This window comes from Benincasa hispida, chromosome 11 (genome assembly GCF_027475165.1).
Source record: "Benincasa hispida cultivar pf3 chromosome 11, pf3_genome.v1.1, whole genome shotgun sequence".
In the NCBI taxonomy this organism is placed as follows: Eukaryota; Viridiplantae; Streptophyta; class Magnoliopsida; order Cucurbitales; family Cucurbitaceae; genus Benincasa; species Benincasa hispida.
The window spans coordinates 58276148-58295118 of NC_143488.1; the positions used below are offsets into that span (position 1 = coordinate 58276148).

The 18971-nt window shown below is 34.0% G+C and overlaps 2 protein-coding genes and 1 non-coding gene across 4 annotated transcripts; all 3 read left to right on the top strand.

Moving 5' to 3' along the window:
• The first annotated feature begins 1817 nt into the window (after positions 1-1817).
• Positions 1818-1889, top strand: TRNAE-UUC (transfer RNA glutamic acid (anticodon UUC)). The gene has a single exon. It is a non-coding gene; the product is annotated as a tRNA-Glu (tRNA).
• A 3089-nt stretch (positions 1890-4978) lies between these two features.
• On the top strand, positions 4979-9009 carry MSFC1 (Mitochondrial substrate carrier family protein). The gene is made up of 2 exons (XM_039050185.2): positions 4979-5821; positions 7992-9009. Exons 1-2 carry the CDS (start codon positions 5405-5407, stop codon positions 8526-8528), a joined length of 954 nt encoding a protein of 317 aa, XP_038906113.1. The 5' UTR covers positions 4979-5404; the 3' UTR covers positions 8529-9009.
• Positions 9010-11681: 2672 nt separating this feature from the next.
• Positions 11682-15813, top strand: LOC120091535 (ERBB-3 BINDING PROTEIN 1). 2 transcript variants are annotated; one of them, XR_005485729.2, is made up of 9 exons: positions 11682-12209; positions 12356-12440; positions 12615-12764; positions 12852-13005; positions 14225-14577; positions 14663-14754; positions 14841-15020; positions 15430-15636; positions 15739-15813. XR_005485729.2 is itself a non-coding variant. In XM_039049610.2 (8 exons), exons 1-8 carry the CDS (start codon positions 12116-12118, stop codon positions 15510-15512), a joined length of 1191 nt encoding a protein of 396 aa, XP_038905538.1. In that variant the 5' UTR covers positions 11682-12115; the 3' UTR covers positions 15513-15813. The 2 variants fall into 2 exon arrangements, 1 of the variants encoding a protein (XP_038905538.1); XM_039049610.2 differs by having other exon boundaries at positions 15430-15813.
• Positions 15814-18971: the final 3158 nt, after the last annotated feature.

Sequence of the window (18971 nt, forward strand, 5' to 3'; positions counted from 1 at the left end):
TTAACTAATATATATATATATATATATATATATATATATAAGAGTAAAACTAAACTTAAAAATGAATCATTTTTAATTTAAAGAATAAAATTGAAATTAAAACTGAATCGTTTTTTAATTAAAACAAATATAACATGTATTTTTTTTAAATGCCAAAATTGAATTTGAAACCAAACCAAACTGGTTCGGTTCAGTTTCACATATTAAAAAGTTTGGTTCTGTTCAGTTTGACCACTAAACCAAACTGAACCGAACTGTTTCCAACCTTACCTCTAAGGAGCATCGGTTGATATGCAAGGCAACAAAGAGGAAGGGAGAGTTAGGGTTTTAGTGGAGAATGAGATAATGATAAGAGAAACACATATCTGGGTTTCGCTGGGGAATAAGGAGAAGAGAGATAGAGACCTTTGTGGCACATTAAGCATGAAAATGAAAAATCCTGCCAAATTACCCCATTGGATTCCTAAATGAAAACCGTAGAATATCTACCCCTTATACCCAACGTGGGCTTGGCACAATCAATCCCATGGGCCAAAGGCTCCTAAATATTTTAACAAAGTTATTCGTTAGTAGTTGAGTGCATGTTAATAGTCAAATATATTTTTTATTTAACTACTTATTGTTTTGGTAAGCCTTAAAGGGAGATTTTGATTTTGGATTTTTTGTAAGATTTCATGTTTTAACTCCAAATTTATATATAATTTGTATTAAAGTTTGTTCTTTTCGAACTCAAGAAAACTTCAAAGAAATTGATCACATATTGACTAAAGGAGCGTTTTTATTTTTATTTTCATTTTTAGAATTATTTTTGCAACAAGGTATTGACGGTTCTTATTCATATACTAATGGTGAGGGTGTCTTTAAACTTTCTTTTAAAAAAAAAAATAAAAAAAATTAAGGGTATTTTTGAAATATTTGAAAGTTCAAGAGTGTTTTTCGATGTTTTCAAAATCCACACCAGTAAGAAAAGTTCTAAAAAACTAAGAATCTTTTCCCACATAAACGAAAACAATAATAAGTCATAAATTTTAAATGGGAAAACAAGATATTATTTGATATATACAACACAATATATTTGGTATATATTTGAATTTTCCAGAAATAAATCATTTTATATTTGATAAGTGCATGAATATAAGACAATTTATCCAATATATTGTTTTATGTGTCGAACACTATATGTGATTTATATTTATATTTTTAAGTATATATGTAAACATGTCAAAAGATAAATAATGATGATATGCAATATATATTCACATTCTTCGATATATTACTAATACATTCGACACATACTTGGAACCATAATGAAGAGGTGGTCGATTTTTAGTTAGAAGTATGCAATAAAATAAATAAAAACTCATAAAATATGCATAATTATGTTTCATGCGACATTTGTTTTTTTGTCGCTAAAGGTGTATAGCGACGTTTAAATTTTGTTGCAAATTTTGCTTTTTGTATACTCACTTAATCAACTAACTAGATATAAAACTTTACAAAACTGTATATCACGTATAAATATTAAAGTTTAACAATTGCCACCTTGCAAAATATATCGTAAATTTGTCTAAATATTTACATGTTAAAGTAAATCTATAAAACAATAATAATTAACCCATATTATCTCTCTTGAATTTAGAAGTTGAAATTCTTGAAACCCTCACTAGCTATTAAAAAAAAAAATCCAAGGTTTTAAAAAAATCAAATTATATCAAATATAAGATTAAAAGGCATTTAACAAGCCTTTGGATTTTTAATTTTATGCCTCTGAAAATGCCAATAAACTATATTCAAAAGTTTGTATTATTTTAATAACTTCCGTTGTCGTCCAGCGGTTAGGATATCTGGCTTTCACCCAGGAGACCCGGGTTCGATTCCCGGCAACGGAATTTTTTCTTTTTACTTATTTACATTTTTCCCCCCATAAAGTCTTTGATGATTTAAACCGAATGTATTTAATAAATAGCAAAATAAATAAATTCAAGCAGTCAATTCAGGGAATCCGGCTGGTCTAATTTTGTTCGTGAATAGCCTCCAAATTTGAAGAAAATAAAGCTTCAAAGATGGGAAAGGTTGTTATTTTAAAACCTAAGTAAAATTCTATTCGACCACTTCATCTACTTCTTTATTTATGCTAAATTGACTTTAAAATATAAATCTCGTGTTAAAATGAGATTAATAAAAATAGATATATCAATAAAGTAAACTTGGTTAATGATATTGACATGATCTCCTTCGATTAAGTAGTTGAGTTATAACTACTTTTACATGGAGCAATTGATATTTTATTGACTAAAATCAATATAATAAAATTACAATTGATTTTGAGCTGTTATTTAAAACATAAAATTATGTAAACTAGTATATGCTTAAATAATTAAAAGAATGTAGATACATATTAAAATTTATTTATTATTTTCTTAATTTGGGGATAATTATGAACAAGTTGGTTGATTATATTGCTGCATCTTGAGGATTTAATGATACATAAATCTGAAAATTGTGGAGATAACGATATTGAGGTAGAAATTGATGAATTGTTTGGAGATAAGTCTAATGCATAACACGAAAATTAGTTGGCATGTTCATGGATATTCATATAAATAGATTGAGAGACTACAAATTCAATTTGTGAATAAGCGTCGACATTAGAGAAAGGGACAAAATGTGTAAAAAAAACTCATGTCTAAAGAGAGGAAATGTTATTTGGTACCAACTATGTCTACAACTAAAAAAATATTCTGTAACACAATACCCTCGAGTTTTTGTGATAGTATTGAGCAGTGGAACGAGGATTGCAGTTTGAACTTTGTGCTTGTCGTTGTAAAATCCATGGGCTATTTGAAATTATAGAACTTGAAGGAGAACATGTATTCGCATTTAAGTTATCACAAAATCATTCACAGCATGATATTGACTCGTGATTCTGGTATAAAACTCATGAGCTATTTGAAATTGTAATACTATTTTTGTTAATCATTTTCCATATTATGTGTCATTCCAATTTAATTATTACTGAAAAAGATATGGTACACGAGTCAAAATCATATACATAGACGTAGTACACGATATTCAGCATCTTTGTATGTCATATACATAAGTATCCCTAATCCCCCAACTACCTTAGACTCGTCCTTATTTCAACTTTAAATAAAAAAGTTATTTTCTGAATTACATTATTAAGAAAAATCATAACTACTCTAAATTGGTCCCTTTTTAAGAATTAAATAATAGTTGAAGTTTCTCCTATTGTGTCCTCAACCAAAAGTTTTTTTCTTTTTAAAAAACAGATGGAAACACATAGGTAGATGAAGTGATTGAATAAATTTTTATTTATTTGTTTTTATATTAGTACGCTACGAATTCAAATAACCACAAATCTTTTTTGTCGCTAATATTAAATTATGTTTACTTTGACAATTAAATACAGTTTAACTTGAATAGTATAACAATTCCAAATTTTCGTATTAAGTCACGATCACATCGTTTTAAACCTAGAAATTTGTGAAGTATTCAAATGGATTTTTACTCCAAACCAAAATATATTTTTGTAATATTTACAACAGATTAAAAACAATATCGTAATTTTTAAAATAATTTTGGGTATAAAAAAAAGCTTACAAAGTTTTATAATATTTTATTGTAATTTAATCTTAATTTGATCGATTCAAATAATGCATAGTAGGGGATGACGTGGATGCTTGTCTCACCCTTAACATATTGATTCAAATAATGCATAGTAGGAGATGACATGGATGCTTGTCTCACCCTTAACATATTATATGGCTGTCCATTTTTACCAATTTTAGGCATAACATATCATTTTATCGAAGATTGCTTTCCCTTTTATAGGGAATGCGATTGCAAGTACCTCAACTTTAAAGTTTTAAAGGTTATTCCATAATGGTTTAATTATAATTTTTTTCGTTAAAACAATTAAAAAAAAATATCTCTAAATAAACCAACACTATTAAATGCTCGAGGATTGTAATTTGGTTGTGCATTTACTAGTCAGGATGGTTGTTACTCCAATTTTGTATTCTTTTTTAGGCGCTGGTGAGTCTTCCTCCCCTTTGGAAGATTTGAGGGTGTGTTTTTAGGAAATTATATTTTTGTGTCGAACTCTCTACTATTAGTGAAGAGGATGGTTGTGATGGTTTGTTGGTTTAATGAATGATGTCTTCAAAGAAAAAAAAAATCCCTCTAAATATAAAGTTAGTTATAATTATAACGTAAACTTTTAAAAATCCCGTTTTAACTTTTGAAGTGTTAAAGTTTATTTCAAAATAACCATTTTATAGGTTGTGCTAAATTTATCGACATTAAAGTTTGTATTTGTTGATGTGAATAAATATAAACACATACATGGAAAAAAGCGCACACACACACATGATGCATCTATGAATGATATCTATTGTCATTTTTCTCATTTCGACCTCACACTCCCAGTTTGTTATTATTTCGTTTACGGTTTTTTGGCTAATCCTAACTCCAAAAATCTCTTGTCCCATGTGTTAAGACTCGTTCACTTAAACAACATCTAAAAAAAAAAAAAAAAATCAATAAATTTAATGGCTATTTTAATGTTTAAAATAAAAATTTCCAATATTATTTAGGAGTATTTTGAAAATGAAAAAAAAATGAAATCTATATTGAAAAAGATCCTGAAATTAAATTTTTTAAGTTAAAATATCATCTTAATCTCGATACTTTAGGTTTAATTTCATTATAATTTTTTTTTTATTTTGAATGGTCCAATTTTAATAATGGTAGTCTCAAATTCATTAAACAATAAATACTAATAAAGATTATTGTTATTGTTATTTGGCTAATTTTGAGATTTGTTGTGAATAAAAGGATAAAAATTGGACATTTGTAAATCTATTAAATTATTAATCAAAATGAGAAAAAAATATTTGAAGGGAACTTTTATTGATTTAAAAAATATATATATATTTTTAGCCATAAAAGTACCATTATTATATTCGATTTCCCGCAATAAACTTGTTTTCCCTTCACATATTATATTCTTCGAAATTCTAATGAAACAAAATTCTGACTGATCTGATATCTATATATCATCACGTGGACAACCTGTAATAAAAGAACAAGCAATTCTTCAGAGGCCTTTTCTCCTTCCCTTATAAGCACGAAGTCGAAACAAGTGGTCAGGCTCAGGCTTCAGAGCTTCAACCTTTTCTTCCAGGGCCGCCATTAGCGTCGTATCTCTAAGCTTCATCGATTCTTCATTCGTGGTGCTATATTCATTCACGAGCTGTAAGCAATTAGCAAAGCATCAACCATAAAATCCCCAAATGGCGGTTGAGCTTCAGTAACAACACAACGCGAGAGGAAGGTGGACAAGGAAAGAGCGACGATTAAGGGTTTTGGAAAGACCGGAAAAATGGAGAATCAGGAAGCTAGTCGGTCGAATACGGAGCAGAAATCGACCACGAAATCGATTCCTCCATACATGAAGGCGATCTCCGGTTCTCTCGGAGGGGTAATGGAGGCCTGTTGTCTACAGCCGATTGATGTTATCAAGACTAGGTTGCAGCTAGATCGGAGTGGGGCGTACAAGGGGATTGTTCACTGTGGAGCTACGGTCACGCGAACGGAAGGAGTTCGAGCTCTTTGGAAGGGATTGACTCCGTTCGCTACGCATCTGACCTTGAAATATGCGCTTCGCATGGGGTCCAATGCGGTGCTTCAGACCGCGTTTAAGGATTCTGAGACTGGAAAACTCAGCAATCATGCTCGTCTGATTTCTGGATTCGGTGCCGGGGTTTTGGAGGCTCTCGTCATTGTTACTCCATTTGAGGTCAGTTTGCATCTCTCTTTTTTCTCTCGTTGTCAACTAATAGTCTAATTTGCTATAATTCAACTTTCCATTTCATATTCGACGGATTTGAATATGGAATCATGATTGTTTATTCTTTTTATATTATCGAATTTGAGATTACTCTCCCGAGGAAGGACGCCTTACCAGTCAATTATCCTATTATGGGCATTATGAAACTAATTCGTAGAATTAGAAATTGAAAATCGTTAGCTCTGATCGTTGGTCTCAAGGTTGAGTTGAGTGCGCTGGTTCTCCTCTTTAACAATGGGAAACCGTGTCGTGGACGATATTTAGCGCTGACAGGACTGATATAATATAATATAAACACCTTTTCCTATTTTTTTAATGGCGATGTACTTAAATCAATTTTAAATTCTCATCATGGCTTTGTTTTCAACGGAAAACATGGGTTTTATAATGGCAGAATGAGATTCCAACTAAGGCCCTGCCATTGCCTTTTTCGGCTGAGCAGGATTCATATAATATATTACTTGTTGGTTGGTTGGGACTGGTGGTGAACAGTGTTTTGGCCCTTTTAACATTATGAACAGGAATTAATTAGTTTGGAAGGGACACAGCCTTCGTAAAGAGCTAAGAGGTCATGAGTTCAATCCATGATTGACACCTACTGACAATTTAATATCTTACGGTTCTTTTGATACCCAAATGTTGTAGGGTCAGACATGTTGTCTCGTGAGATTAGTCAAAGTGCATGTATGCTGATCTGGACACTCAAGAATATAAAAAAAAGGTTTTCATAACTATGAGGGTCAGAGCCCACTGTTACCCCTATGGGCTTTTAACATTTGAGTATTTCCTCTATAGTGATGATTTAGTATGTGGACTTCTAAAAATATCAGGTTTCTAAGTTCACAATATTAGAAAATTATTCATAGTCATGGACTCACGGTCAGAAAAACAGAATCCATAGATAGTTGGACGAAGTTTAATTCAGACAGCAGAAGCTCTGTCTGCTTCATTTACTCTACCAAACTCCATTTGTAGGTTGCTTCCTTTCCATTAGATCAACATTTGAGAGTTGTTGTTACTCAAGCATGTTTTAGCTTTTCAGAAAAAATCAGTTTCTTTACCATTGTCAAACGGTTTGCCTTGGTTGCTGACTTTCTTCATTTGGGTTTATTTAGCAGCTAAATTAGGGTAGGGGAGAATGCTAAACGAAAATCCATAAATGTTATTGGGAGCGCAAATAGAATCCCACATTTCAAATTTAAAAGATTTGATTGGTATGATATATGGATTAATCTTGGATGCATTATAATGTATAAAAATTCTGATAAGAGCCAAAGTTTCAAATTTGATAGGGAAAGGGAAGATCATAGATACATAAATAATGACTATTATTTACATTAGTACGAGACTTTGGGGTGGAACTAAAGTAAAATCACTTAGACATATTTCCTAAGTGGATAACATTATACCATTGCTAATGTGATTGTTGACCAGGCTATGGTGGCTGGTGGGACAGTGGACGCAATCAATTTGGCATGTTTGCAATTTTGCCAATTGGTTAACTATGAAACTCAAGTTTTCCATTCTCTATATCAAATTAATTTAATGCCTAGTTCCTTACTACCGCCATTCTCCATTTCCTATCTACTTACTATCCTCCTTGTCAGTCAAAATTCATCTTTTCTATTTCTTTTGTATCAGTTGGTGCATCCCCTTTATGTAAATGTAAGTAACTTATTTAAGTAGAAGTTTACGCCAAAGTAGAGAGTTGTGCAATTATTTTATATCTACAGTCAATGTACAGAAGGTCTCAAGATGATGTTGTTGCTAATAAAAAGATATTGGAGAGTTAGATTCACGTTCAAAGGTTTGAGTAGAAGAAAACTATCTTGGCTTAGAGAATGAGATATTTGTTCTCTTACACTTGCTGATACACTACAACTGTGCTGCATGCTATAATTAAATTCGACTGGCCTTCATCTCAAATTTTACTTGTCTTTTGGTTTTTCTGGTCAATCGAAGAGATTTTTCTGCCCCATTTAAACGTTATGCAAGCAGTTCAACTTGAGTTGATTTGTTTAGTCAGTTTTTTCCGTTTCAACTTGCACCCTATTCATGTATGTTCAATAGTAAGAAGTGTGTGACGATTAACATATTGGTATGTATGTTGGTGGTGCAGGTGGTGAAAATTAGATTGCAGCAGCAGAAAGGACTGAGTCCTGAGCTCCTCAAGTATAAGGGTCCAGTGCACTGTGCTCGAATGATTATTCGAGAAGAAGGCTTCCTAGGTCTTTGGGCAGGTGCTGCCCCAACTGTTATGCGCAATGGTACAAACCAGGCTGCCATGTTTACTGCCAAGAATGCTTTTGATATTGTTCTTTGGAACAGACACGAAGGGGATGGAAAAGTCCTCCAGCCATGGCAGTCGATGGTATCGGGATTCCTAGCAGGCACGGCAGGCCCTTTATGCACTGGTCCTTTTGATGTTGTGAAAACTAGGCTAATGGCCCAGAGCCAAGGCACGGGTGAACTCAAGTACAAAGGTATGTTCCATGCTATCAGAACCATATACGCAGAGGAGGGAGTTCTTGCTCTATGGAAAGGGCTGCTGCCCCGACTCATGAGGATTCCACCAGGGCAGGCCATTGTGTGGGCTGTGGCCGATCAAATTATTGGCTTGTATGAGAGGAGACATATTCATGATGCTCCCATATAGATACTGGGCACATTTTTGGCACTGGTTTACTATAAAGTCCACTGCAGGCACAACCTTACTCAAATAAGATCTGTTCTATAGATTTTATTACTGTGTCCTTGCGTTCTAAAGTCCTGTGGACGGTCTTTAGCGTCTCTTATTGCATTCCTCCATTTTCCTGTGTCTGTTTCAGCCACCATCTGAATAACCATGAAGATTTGGCTCCTCATGTCTTCAAATAGATGAAGTTAGATATGGGAAAGTATTTTAGACTGATAGTCCCTTCGAAATTTTAGTGTTGTTTACTTTGAAATTTAGTGTCTGAGCAGTGCTTATTCTTTAATTACAATTCTTGGATTCCTTGGGACTATCAAGACTTCTTGTTGGTAGATGTTGTTTTGTACTCAATAACATAATTCCTTGTAGGCCTTGTATCAGGTAAACATTCTTATCAAAAGGTATTGGATTTTAAGAAAATGAACAATGATTGAATTGGTTGAAAGATGCTGCCTCTGTATATACATAGGCTATGTTGATGAGTTTGGCTGGTAAGTGGTAACTCAAAAGTTTCAGTTTACCAATTGTTCATTTTTCAGGACTCTGATTTTGCAGCTGATGGATGGATTTTATGCACATATTTCACTTGTCAAGAGCTGAAAAACTCTTCTTGTGGATTATATATTTAGTTATTATGCATTTCTGTCCCCCATATATTATATGGAATCTATCTATTAGAGCAACTAGGAAACTTCTTAAGCTTTGATTGCCAAATTGGGCCATTGTCGGCCTCATAGAACAGTTAGCTCAATCTTTCTTTTACTTCATTTGGTCTCATGACATTTCTTATATGCTATATTATAATGGATGAATTAGTTAGCTTAAAGGAATCATTCTGTAGCAGAAATGCTTCCACATCTCAAATTTATGTTTGAGATAGCACCGTATTGCTTTATTCAATGTTATCTATTAGATTCTCAATTACATGTTTGGGAGTGATTTCAAGATTGTTCAAACCTCTTTCGCGGTTTTGAAACTCATCTTTAATCACTCAAAATAAATTTAAGGGTTGTTTTCAAACAGAAGAAAATGAACCAACTTATTTACAAATATAACCAAATTTCATTGTCTATGAATGATAGACATGATAGATATTGATAAACATCTATCATTGTCTATCAGTGTCAAAAATAGTTCTTGCAGTTCTTACGTTTAAAACAATTATCCTAAATTCTAATGTTTAATTTTACACTTTTAAATGTAATTTTTGTATCATCAAAATTGATTTTAAATTATTAAAAAAATAATTTGGAACGAGTTTAAGAAGGACAAAAGTGACTTTAATCATTTCAGAATCTCTTGCAAACATATCCTTAATGGTTGAAAAAATCCATTTGAATTTTGTTCATTAATTTTCTATCACATCACACATCACTTTTATTTAACCAAATGATAGGTATCTTTTTTAAAAAAACTAATATAAGAGCGTACAAAAAAAAAATGAATCCCACAAAAAACAGAACAACGGGTGAATTTTCAATGACACCCTTTTTCTATATTTCTTAAAAATATCTCGAATTGGCAAAGCACTTGTGCTAATTATCGTTTGAGATGGTGGTATTTAGAATATTGTTGTCCTCTGTATTTCTATGAACTTTGATACATTTGATCTTTTTCATGCTAACTAATTTTACAAAGAACACGACAGATTCCTTGATTGTAGTGCTGTGAATTTGGTCTTTAACGTTTGAGGATTCTTAGTAAGTGCTAGCATTTTCATTGTATGTCTGATGACATCTTTGAGTTCATTGGTGGCAATATGTTGCCAATGGTTAATCAAGACAAGTTCAAATTTGCCCACTACAATTTGTTTGTTTGTTATTTGTTGTTTTTGGCACAGGAAACAACTCCATTGGTGCTATGGAATTTACATAAGGAAATATCTTATCCAATTGGATATAAGAGAGGTATACTCATCCAAAGTAAAAAATTGTTTACGCCAATATAGAAGAACATGAAAATGGTATCTGTAAGACTAGGACTTCACGAGGTCTTGCTTTGTCCCTTGTCTTTTTCTTTTTCTTTTCTTTTCTTTTCTTTTTTTTAACAACCCTTGTCATTTTTTTCATTATAAGACTAGAAAGGTTGCTTATATTATGTTGATTTTATGTATCATGCAATATGATGAAACAAACTTAGCCTTTTTGAGACAGACAACCCAACTTATCAATGATCTTTCTTGATTCCTTTTGGATAGATTCATTTGTAGGGGCTTACCATTTTTGCCAGGCCAGACCGAGGTCCATTAGATTTATTTTGGGTTCAACCCAAATATTTTTACCGCACGCCTCTTACCCTTAGGTGTTGTTTAGAAGTCGTTCAAAAGTTAATAATAATAACAATAAAAAAAACTAACTAACTAATGTCGCTTTTTTTTGGATAAATGTAATAAATGAATGGTTTATGAAAAATGGGTCTCATTTGATTACCTATTGTTTATTTGTGTTCTAATGAAATGTGGAAATATGCAATGCAATCTGAAGCACGGAAGGTAATATTGAGTTTCAAAATTAGTGTGATCCCACTTGTTGATATGATTACTATTACCATTATGGTTATCACGTGGAATCCAATAGCAAATATGATTATTGTCACTGTTATTATTATTGAATTAAACGGTAAACATGATAGGTTTATTAATCAAAAGTAATTGTTTGCAATTGTGGCTTGTTATGATTAATCTATTGATGAAATCTCATTATACCAATTTTTATAATAGTAAAGGTGGCCTAATTGATTAACAAAACAAAAGAAAAAAAAATAAGGGAAATAGTCATAAGGTTGGCAATGCGGCAAGACGGTGTCGCATCTCCGTCTCCATGGGAATGGGATTTTATAACCTTCATCCCCACTCCATTCTCCATTTTCGGAGTTAGAGTCAGGGTCGGGAATCCCTATTTGGAGATCGGATTTCGTGAAAAAAATTCCTATTCCTATTTATATTTTTAATTATTATTTTTATTTAAATTAGTAATTAAAAAACATTAAAGATTTTTATTGTAGAATTAATAAACATTTAAAATTAATTATGTTACTAAATGAAATTAGTTTTTTTTTTAAAAAAAAAAACAGTAGCTTAACTATCCTTATATATATAAATATTCGAAACATCGGAGATGGAGATGGGTGGGGATACCCTTCCTATCCGCACCCAAACACCTATTTTATGTCTCATATTTGATTGATCAAATCGTAGATTTTTCGCCCTAATAGAGATGATATCCGACCTCGCGAATTTTTGCCAACCCATATAGGTAAATAGAAAAATATGCTTTACCCTAAAATCTCATATGGTGGGGTCCGCCCATAGCTGCCATTGGGAAGAAGGTAACCAAAAACCCTAGAACATAATTGGAAATGAAATCTTATATAAGGTAATCTAAGCGCGGCGTCACCGGTTGTAACCCTAAATCGTTCTACTTGGTCTCAGCCACTTTCCTTGCTTCCTTCCTCTTGTTCTCTTTCGAGCTTCACGCCTTTATCCTAATTTGCTTCACTTCTTCTCTTCGCCGTCTTCAATCCCTCCGACTGCTTGTTCTTCGCCGGCGTAGATGATGTCCGACGAGGAAAGGGAGGAGAAGGAGCTCGATCTTACTTCTCCTGAAGTAGTCACCAAATACAAGAGCGCCGCTGAGATTGTCAACAGTAACTCTCTCTCTCTCTCTCTCTTTCGGTGTCTGACTCTATGATTTGGCTCATCGAGTTATGTTTTTTCTGATGTTATATCCTGAAAATTGGTTTATGCTATGCGGAAACGAGTTTTTTAACTGATCAAATGGATAATTTTGCAGAGGCATTACAGTTGGTGATATCGGAATGCAAACCAAAAGCAAAGATTGTTGACATTTGCGAGAAAGGGGATTCGTTCATTAGGGAGTAAGAGTTTAGTTTTCTTAAAGTTAAAAAATCTATCGACTTATTATTCATCGCTCTTATTCAAGTCAATTCAATGGTTTTGATTGTTCTTCACTGTCATTGCTCTTGGTATTTGATTGACTGCCTTATTTAATGGGACTTTCCCTCTGTTTTTCCTTCTTTTTGGACGTATAGACAAACTGGCAATATGTACAAGAATGTTAAGAAGAAGATTGAAAGAGGCGTTGCTTTTCCAACTTGCATTTCTGTTAACAACACTGTATGCCACTTCTCACCGCTGTCCAGTGACGAGACGGTGTTGGAAGAGGGCGATATGGTTAAGATGTAAGCTGTACTGATGTCTTTTGGTAATTCAGTTGTTGCATTAAATGATGGAAACATAAAGCCTTGTGGAATTTTGTCTTATCGCAGTGATTTGGGTTGTCATATTGACGGATTTATTGCTGTAGTCGCGCATACTCATGTGCTGCAAGAAGGTCCCGTTACAGGAAGAGCTGCTGATGTAATTGCAGCTGCTAACACTGCAGCTGAAGTTGCCTTGAGGCTTGTGAGACCTGGAAAAAAGGTAACCTGTTATGCTGTTGAAATTATATATTTTAATTTGTTTGGACTTTCTCTGAACATATGAGTCTTTCAGTTCAATCTAGATCCTAATATATATTTTTCAAAATATCTTGTGAATGTTTAGATATATTAAGTTTTTTTTTTTTTAAAATGAATGTCAAATTTTTCTGTTTATTGGAAAGGCAACTTTGCCGAGGTAATCACTTGGTTCTTTTGATTTCCTCTTTTCCCTGTTGCCTACATGGATTCTGGCCTTATGTGGAGCAAATTTGGTGGGCATATCTATAGTCAAGCCTATTGTGTCCAACATTGGCCTAAATCATATATTGTGGTCTTATCATGGTTTCTCTGTGCTAGTTTTTTTCTCCATCTATTTTGAATTGTCTAAAACAACTGAACTTTTATTAGTAAATACTTGTACAGCTCAGTGGGCTTTCTTTTTTTCCATTTTCTTGATATAAACATCCATATGTTATTAGAACACTTTTTCCTTGCCTTCATGAGGCAATATGGTCTCTACTTGATGATAACTACCATGGCTATGGATTGCATCCAGTGAAGCCCTTTCATGTCATAGTTACACTGATAGAGCATCATGGTTTTGGAACCTGGGAAAAGAAAATATCCCCCCCTCCCCCGGCGTTTTCTCCATATAAATAAAACAATTCCATCCGTTATGAGAACTTTGTTTTCTCCCATATCGCCTTTGTGTGTGGCAACATGGTTTCTACTTGATGATAACTACAATGGCTATGGATTGTATCCAGTGAAGCCCTTTCATGTCATAGTTACACTGATAGAGTATCATGGACTTGAGGTGCCTTTGCTATACAAGGGTTAGGAACCTGGGAAAAGCAATTTCCTCTCCTGTTTTTGGGTTAATAAAATTCCATCTTTCTTCTCCATTGCCTTTGTGTGGCAACATGGTCTCTACTTGATGATAACTACAATGGCTATGGATTGCATCCAATGAAGCCTTTTCATGTCATAGTTACACTGATAGAGGATCATGAACTTGTGATTTGGTTTCAAGGTCTAGGAACTTGGAATAAACAAAACTTTAGATCACATCTTTAAGATGTTTTACTCATTTAAGTATTGCCAATACAATAACCACGTGTGTTGCAATGTTGAGGAAAAAGTCGGTCACTGTTTCAATTCTTTATTTATTTTCTTTTCTATTTCTGTTGTCACTCTTATGATACGGCTTTATTTTCCAGAACAAGGATGTTACAGAAGCAATTCAAAAGGTTGCTGCATCTTATGACTGCAAAATTGTCGAAGGTGTTCTTAGCCATCAGCTGAAGCAGTTTGTGATTGATGGCAACAAGGTTGTATTAAGTGTTGCCAATCCTGACACAAGGGTTGATGAGGCAGAATTTGAGGAGAATGAGGTGTATTCAATAGATATAGTTACAAGCACAGGAGAAGGAAAGCCTAAATTGTTGGATGAGAAACAGACGACTATTTATAAGAGAGCCGTGGACAGGAACTATCATTTGAAGATGAAAGCCTCTAGATTTATATTCAGTGAAATAACTCAAAAGTTTCCTATAATGCCTTTCACAGCAAGGTTTGTGAATGTTCCTTATATGTCTACTGTGGAAAATTTTCGTTTCTGCACCTCTACTGTGATATTAATAATCTCATAATTGCAGGGCTTTGGAAGAGAAAAGGGCTCGACTTGGATTAGTGGAATGTGTTAACCATGATCTTTTGCAGCCATACCCTGTCCTTCATGAAAAGCCTGGTGAGGCTTCTAATTTCTGAGCTTGCCTTTTGGCCTAAACTTTTCAATGTTTGATTTTGCTGCATAACTAAATTCGTGTTTACCAGGTGACTATGTTGCTCATATCAAATTCACTGTTTTGCTGATGCCTAATGGATCCGACCGAGTCACATCTCATCCTCTACAGGATCTTCAGCCTACAAAAACAATTGAAGATCCTGAAATCAAGGCATGGTTAGCATTGGGCACGAAGACAAAGAAAAAGGGTGGTGGAAAGAAGAAGAAAGGTTAGCTATCTGAACTCATGTATTTTACATTTTTCCAACAAGACCCCAGGTTTTAATCTTGGATGGCTTGCATCAGTCTTTATTTTATCGTAATTAGGGGTTGAACTTTGGTTTGGTTTTGTGGACTCGTTTTGTGCTCAAACCGAGTCCACTGACCAAACGTTGGTACTCAGCATGGAAACAAACCCATGAATTTCGAGTTACATTCGAAAACTGGCTTAACGGTTCAGTTTGTTGGTTTCGGTCAGACAAAAAAAAGTCAATTTTTCTGGAAGCGACACTATTTTATTTTCTTAAATTAGATGTGTGTGATGCACCCATACTTATCATGTATAAAAAAAATATAAAACAATTTTCCAGCCACTTCCATAGGAATTTCATCTTCTGAACATTTACTCCATTGTTGCAGGTAAGAAAGGAGATAAGACAGAGGACCCTACGGATGCTGAGCCAATGGATACCACAGCCAATGGTGCTGCATCCCAAGAATGAACAGCCCCATATCCACACCCTAAAAAAAAGGAGAAAAAAAAAAATTAGTAATTCCTCTCCCTTTTCCTTTCTTCAAATTTGGGTCTGCCCCCACCGTTGGATCTCATTTGTATACGATGAGCAGGTGAGTGTGGTTGCCAGATGAAAGTGGTGAACGTTCTTTATTGGGATTATTAATGAATCCAACTTTCTCTTTTGTATGTCGACACATGCTTTTTCATTTCAGACTCCATGGATGCGTTGATTGTCACTCGAGATGAGATGTGCGACTGAATGAGCCTAATTATATTTTCTTTACTAATCTTTTTTCATTCCTTTCTGCTGTCCTTAAACCTTATATTTCTTGTCCATATTTATCTCTGCTCATAGAACCATCCTTTAATTCAACCCCTGACAGCTGAACTTGTATATCTTTCTTATTCTATGCTCTGTGTTGATGTGAATGATCTGAAGAATGAAGAAGAATATCGAGTATTGATATATATAAACCTTGTAGAAATTATTTTTAAAATTTGTCTTGAGGAGTGAGTTGTTTTTAGTTATTAACAATGTTTTAAGTTATTGTATTGTATTCAATATTGGTACTGTTTTGATGTCCTATGTCTATATGGTAAATTGGAAATGTTTGTGTATTTTTTTTTTGTATGTTCAAATAATTTTTTAAATACAATTTATAGACAAACAGCTTGGGAGCACTTTTTTCTTTTCTTTCTTTCGTTCCTTCTTGTTTTCCTCTTTTTATGTTCCCAAGTTATTTTAGGGTTCATTTTTTTAGTTCTGTCTGTCTACTCATCGAGTCATCTTGACAATGTTGTGGAACGTTAGGATTGGAATGGGTAGTTCTGTTTTTCAGCTTTATATATATTTCTCAAGTAAAATCTCTATGTTTATATTTAAATGGCAAAACTTTTCCAATTCAATTCTGGGATAAATAGGTTCATTCAAATAATTTTGGATCTCAGAAAATTTTATTATAATTATTTAAACATAATTTTTTGCCCCCTTTTTTTTTATTCTTTTTCAAAAATTGGAATAGAATGAAATGGACCTCATGGGACAAGGTGAGGACACGATCAAAACACATAAAATTAAAGGACTCGAAGAAAAAGGCCTCAACATACCAAGCAATATGTCAGGCCTTATATCTTAAAATAATTATACGCATTAAAGTGAAAAATCTAACTGAGCTATTTCGACAAGCTGACTATGTGAGAATTTCCACGAGCATATTTTCCTAAACATGGCTCAAACAATTGATAAATAAATAGTTCTTAGTCTCAATTCTACACGTGAGTTAAGAATAGCATAATACCTGCTGACATGGTCACACATCTATAAAAAAATGTCTAGGAACATTACCTCCAAACCAAAAAAGGCTAGACAAAGCCACCACAAGGAGCTTAGGGTGCATGCATAGCGACTAAAAATACTCTTAAGCAATGGGAGTTGAGTCATTCTATCCTCCCTTTCAACTTTAGCCACTATTAGTCAAATTTGCTGAAGAGTTCCAACTCTTTAGAGTTGGAAGGGCTAGTTCAAAGTCTCATCATTATAGAGGAAACTATTGCATAATATGACCCCTTCCTAATCAATAGTCTAATCAAACCGAACAACGACAACCATCTCCAGTAGAGAAATGAAAAGGGCCACAAACTATCTCAAACATGAACCCACCAGCACCAAGACGAAGATCTAAAGGAACTAACTACATAAATACTCTAAGGGCCTCCACTCAAGTGACCCACAAGGGTCCAAAAAGAATAAGAGTAAGTTATAATAGCTTCATGACAACAACGATATTTGAAGGAATATAGCAGATACCAAAACCATCCTTATAATATAGAAGACAAACATTTGACCAAGCAACCTTTACCCCACCAACACTATCCAACTTTCCTTTCCAAAGATGAAGCAAAACACTTTCAATGGCAAAACAAACACACTTACCCTTTATTTATTTGTTTTGATTCATTACTCTTTTTGTTTCGAGCAAACAAGAGTAATAGTATGATAGAATACCAAACTGGGAATGGAGTTTTTATTGTATTCAAGACAAACTGAAAGAGTACATAAACTGAAAGTAAAGATAGTTCTACGAATTTCCCTCACATACGAGAGGAAAGCTTTAACCCAACTACACAACTACCAAAATATTCACTAAAACTCCCCAGTTCTCTCCTCTTCCCCTTTTAACATACCACAAGTTTCCTAACTAACTAAGAGTCCCCAATAGGCATGGTCCCCATCTTCTCAACCGAAGTGCATTCCTCTTTTGTAAGTTTTCCCATATTACCCTTACTCTTCCTCCTTTGATACTAAAATAATATTGGTGGTCTATCATTACCTCCCTCTCTACATTTACTTTGTCCTCAAGGTAAAAAGTCGGAAATTGTTTCTGAAAATCATCCATTATCTCCCAAGTTGCCTCATGCCTCGGTAAACCCTTCCATTTCACCAAAACTTCCCGTCCATTGTGTGAAGTATTAAGACGATATCCCAACACCTCATCTAGTTCAGTCAGCCATTTATGACTCTCATTCACCAATGGATCCACTGTTTGAGCTTCACACTGTTGTCCCACCACTTTCTTCAACTGTGATACATGAAAAACAAGGTGTATGACTGTTGTTGGAGGAAGTTCCAACTTATAGGCAACCAACCCAATCCTCTCTACAATTTTATACGGCCCAAAGTACTTAGGAGATAACTTTACATACCGTTCTTGTCGTATAGAGATTTGTCGATAAGATCTGAGCTTCAACAAGACCCAATCTCCCACATGTAACTCCACATCGCATCTCTTCTTATTGGCATATCTCTTCATTTTGTCTTGAGCCACTCTCAAATATTCCTTGAGAACACGTAAAACCTCATCCCTATCCCTCAATTGATGATCTAAGGTAATTAGAATTACAAATATCTTCATAATAAATCAAGGGCGGTGGCAGCGGTCCATACACAATCTCGAAGGGAGTCATTTCGGTTGATGAATTAAACGTGGTATTATACCAATACTCAGCCTAATGCAGCCAATTAATCCATTCATTTGGTCGTTCTCCACAGAAATAACGCAAATACATCTCAAACTTCAATTAACTATTTCAGTTTGTCCGTCAGATTGAGGATGGTAAGCTGTACTTCGATGTAGTTTAGTACTTGAGAGACGGAAAAGTTCTTGCCAAAAATGACTCATGAACACTTTGTCTCTGTTAGATAAAATGGACTTTGGAATCCCATGAAATTTAACTACTTCCCTACAAAACACATTAGCTATAACTTCAACATTCAAGGGATGTTTTAAGGCTAGAAAATGTCCATACTTACTCAATCTATCCACCACAACTAGGATTATATCATGACCCTTAGCCTTTGGTAACCACCCTATGAAATCCATTTAAATGTTAGCCCAAACCACATCAGGAATGGATAGCGTTATCAACAACCCCGCTAGAGATAAAG

Excerpts from the sequence above, each read along its gene's own strand:
- MSFC1 (XM_039050185.2), top strand. The coding sequence starts at position 5,405 with ATGGAGAATCAGGAAGCTAGTCGGTCGAATACGGAGCAGAAATCGACC. Across the intron at positions 5,822-7,991 it reads TCATTGTTACTCCATTTGAG|GTGGTGAAAATTAGATTGCA; the intron begins GTCAGTTTGCAT and ends TTGGTGGTGCAG.
- LOC120091535 (XM_039049610.2), top strand. The coding sequence starts at position 12,116 with ATGATGTCCGACGAGGAAAGGGAGGAGAAGGAGCTCGATCTTACTTCT. Across the intron at positions 12,210-12,355 it reads CGCCGCTGAGATTGTCAACA|AGGCATTACAGTTGGTGATA; the intron begins GTAACTCTCTCT and ends ATAATTTTGCAG. Across the intron at positions 14,755-14,840 it reads TGTCCTTCATGAAAAGCCTG|GTGACTATGTTGCTCATATC; the intron begins GTGAGGCTTCTA and ends CGTGTTTACCAG.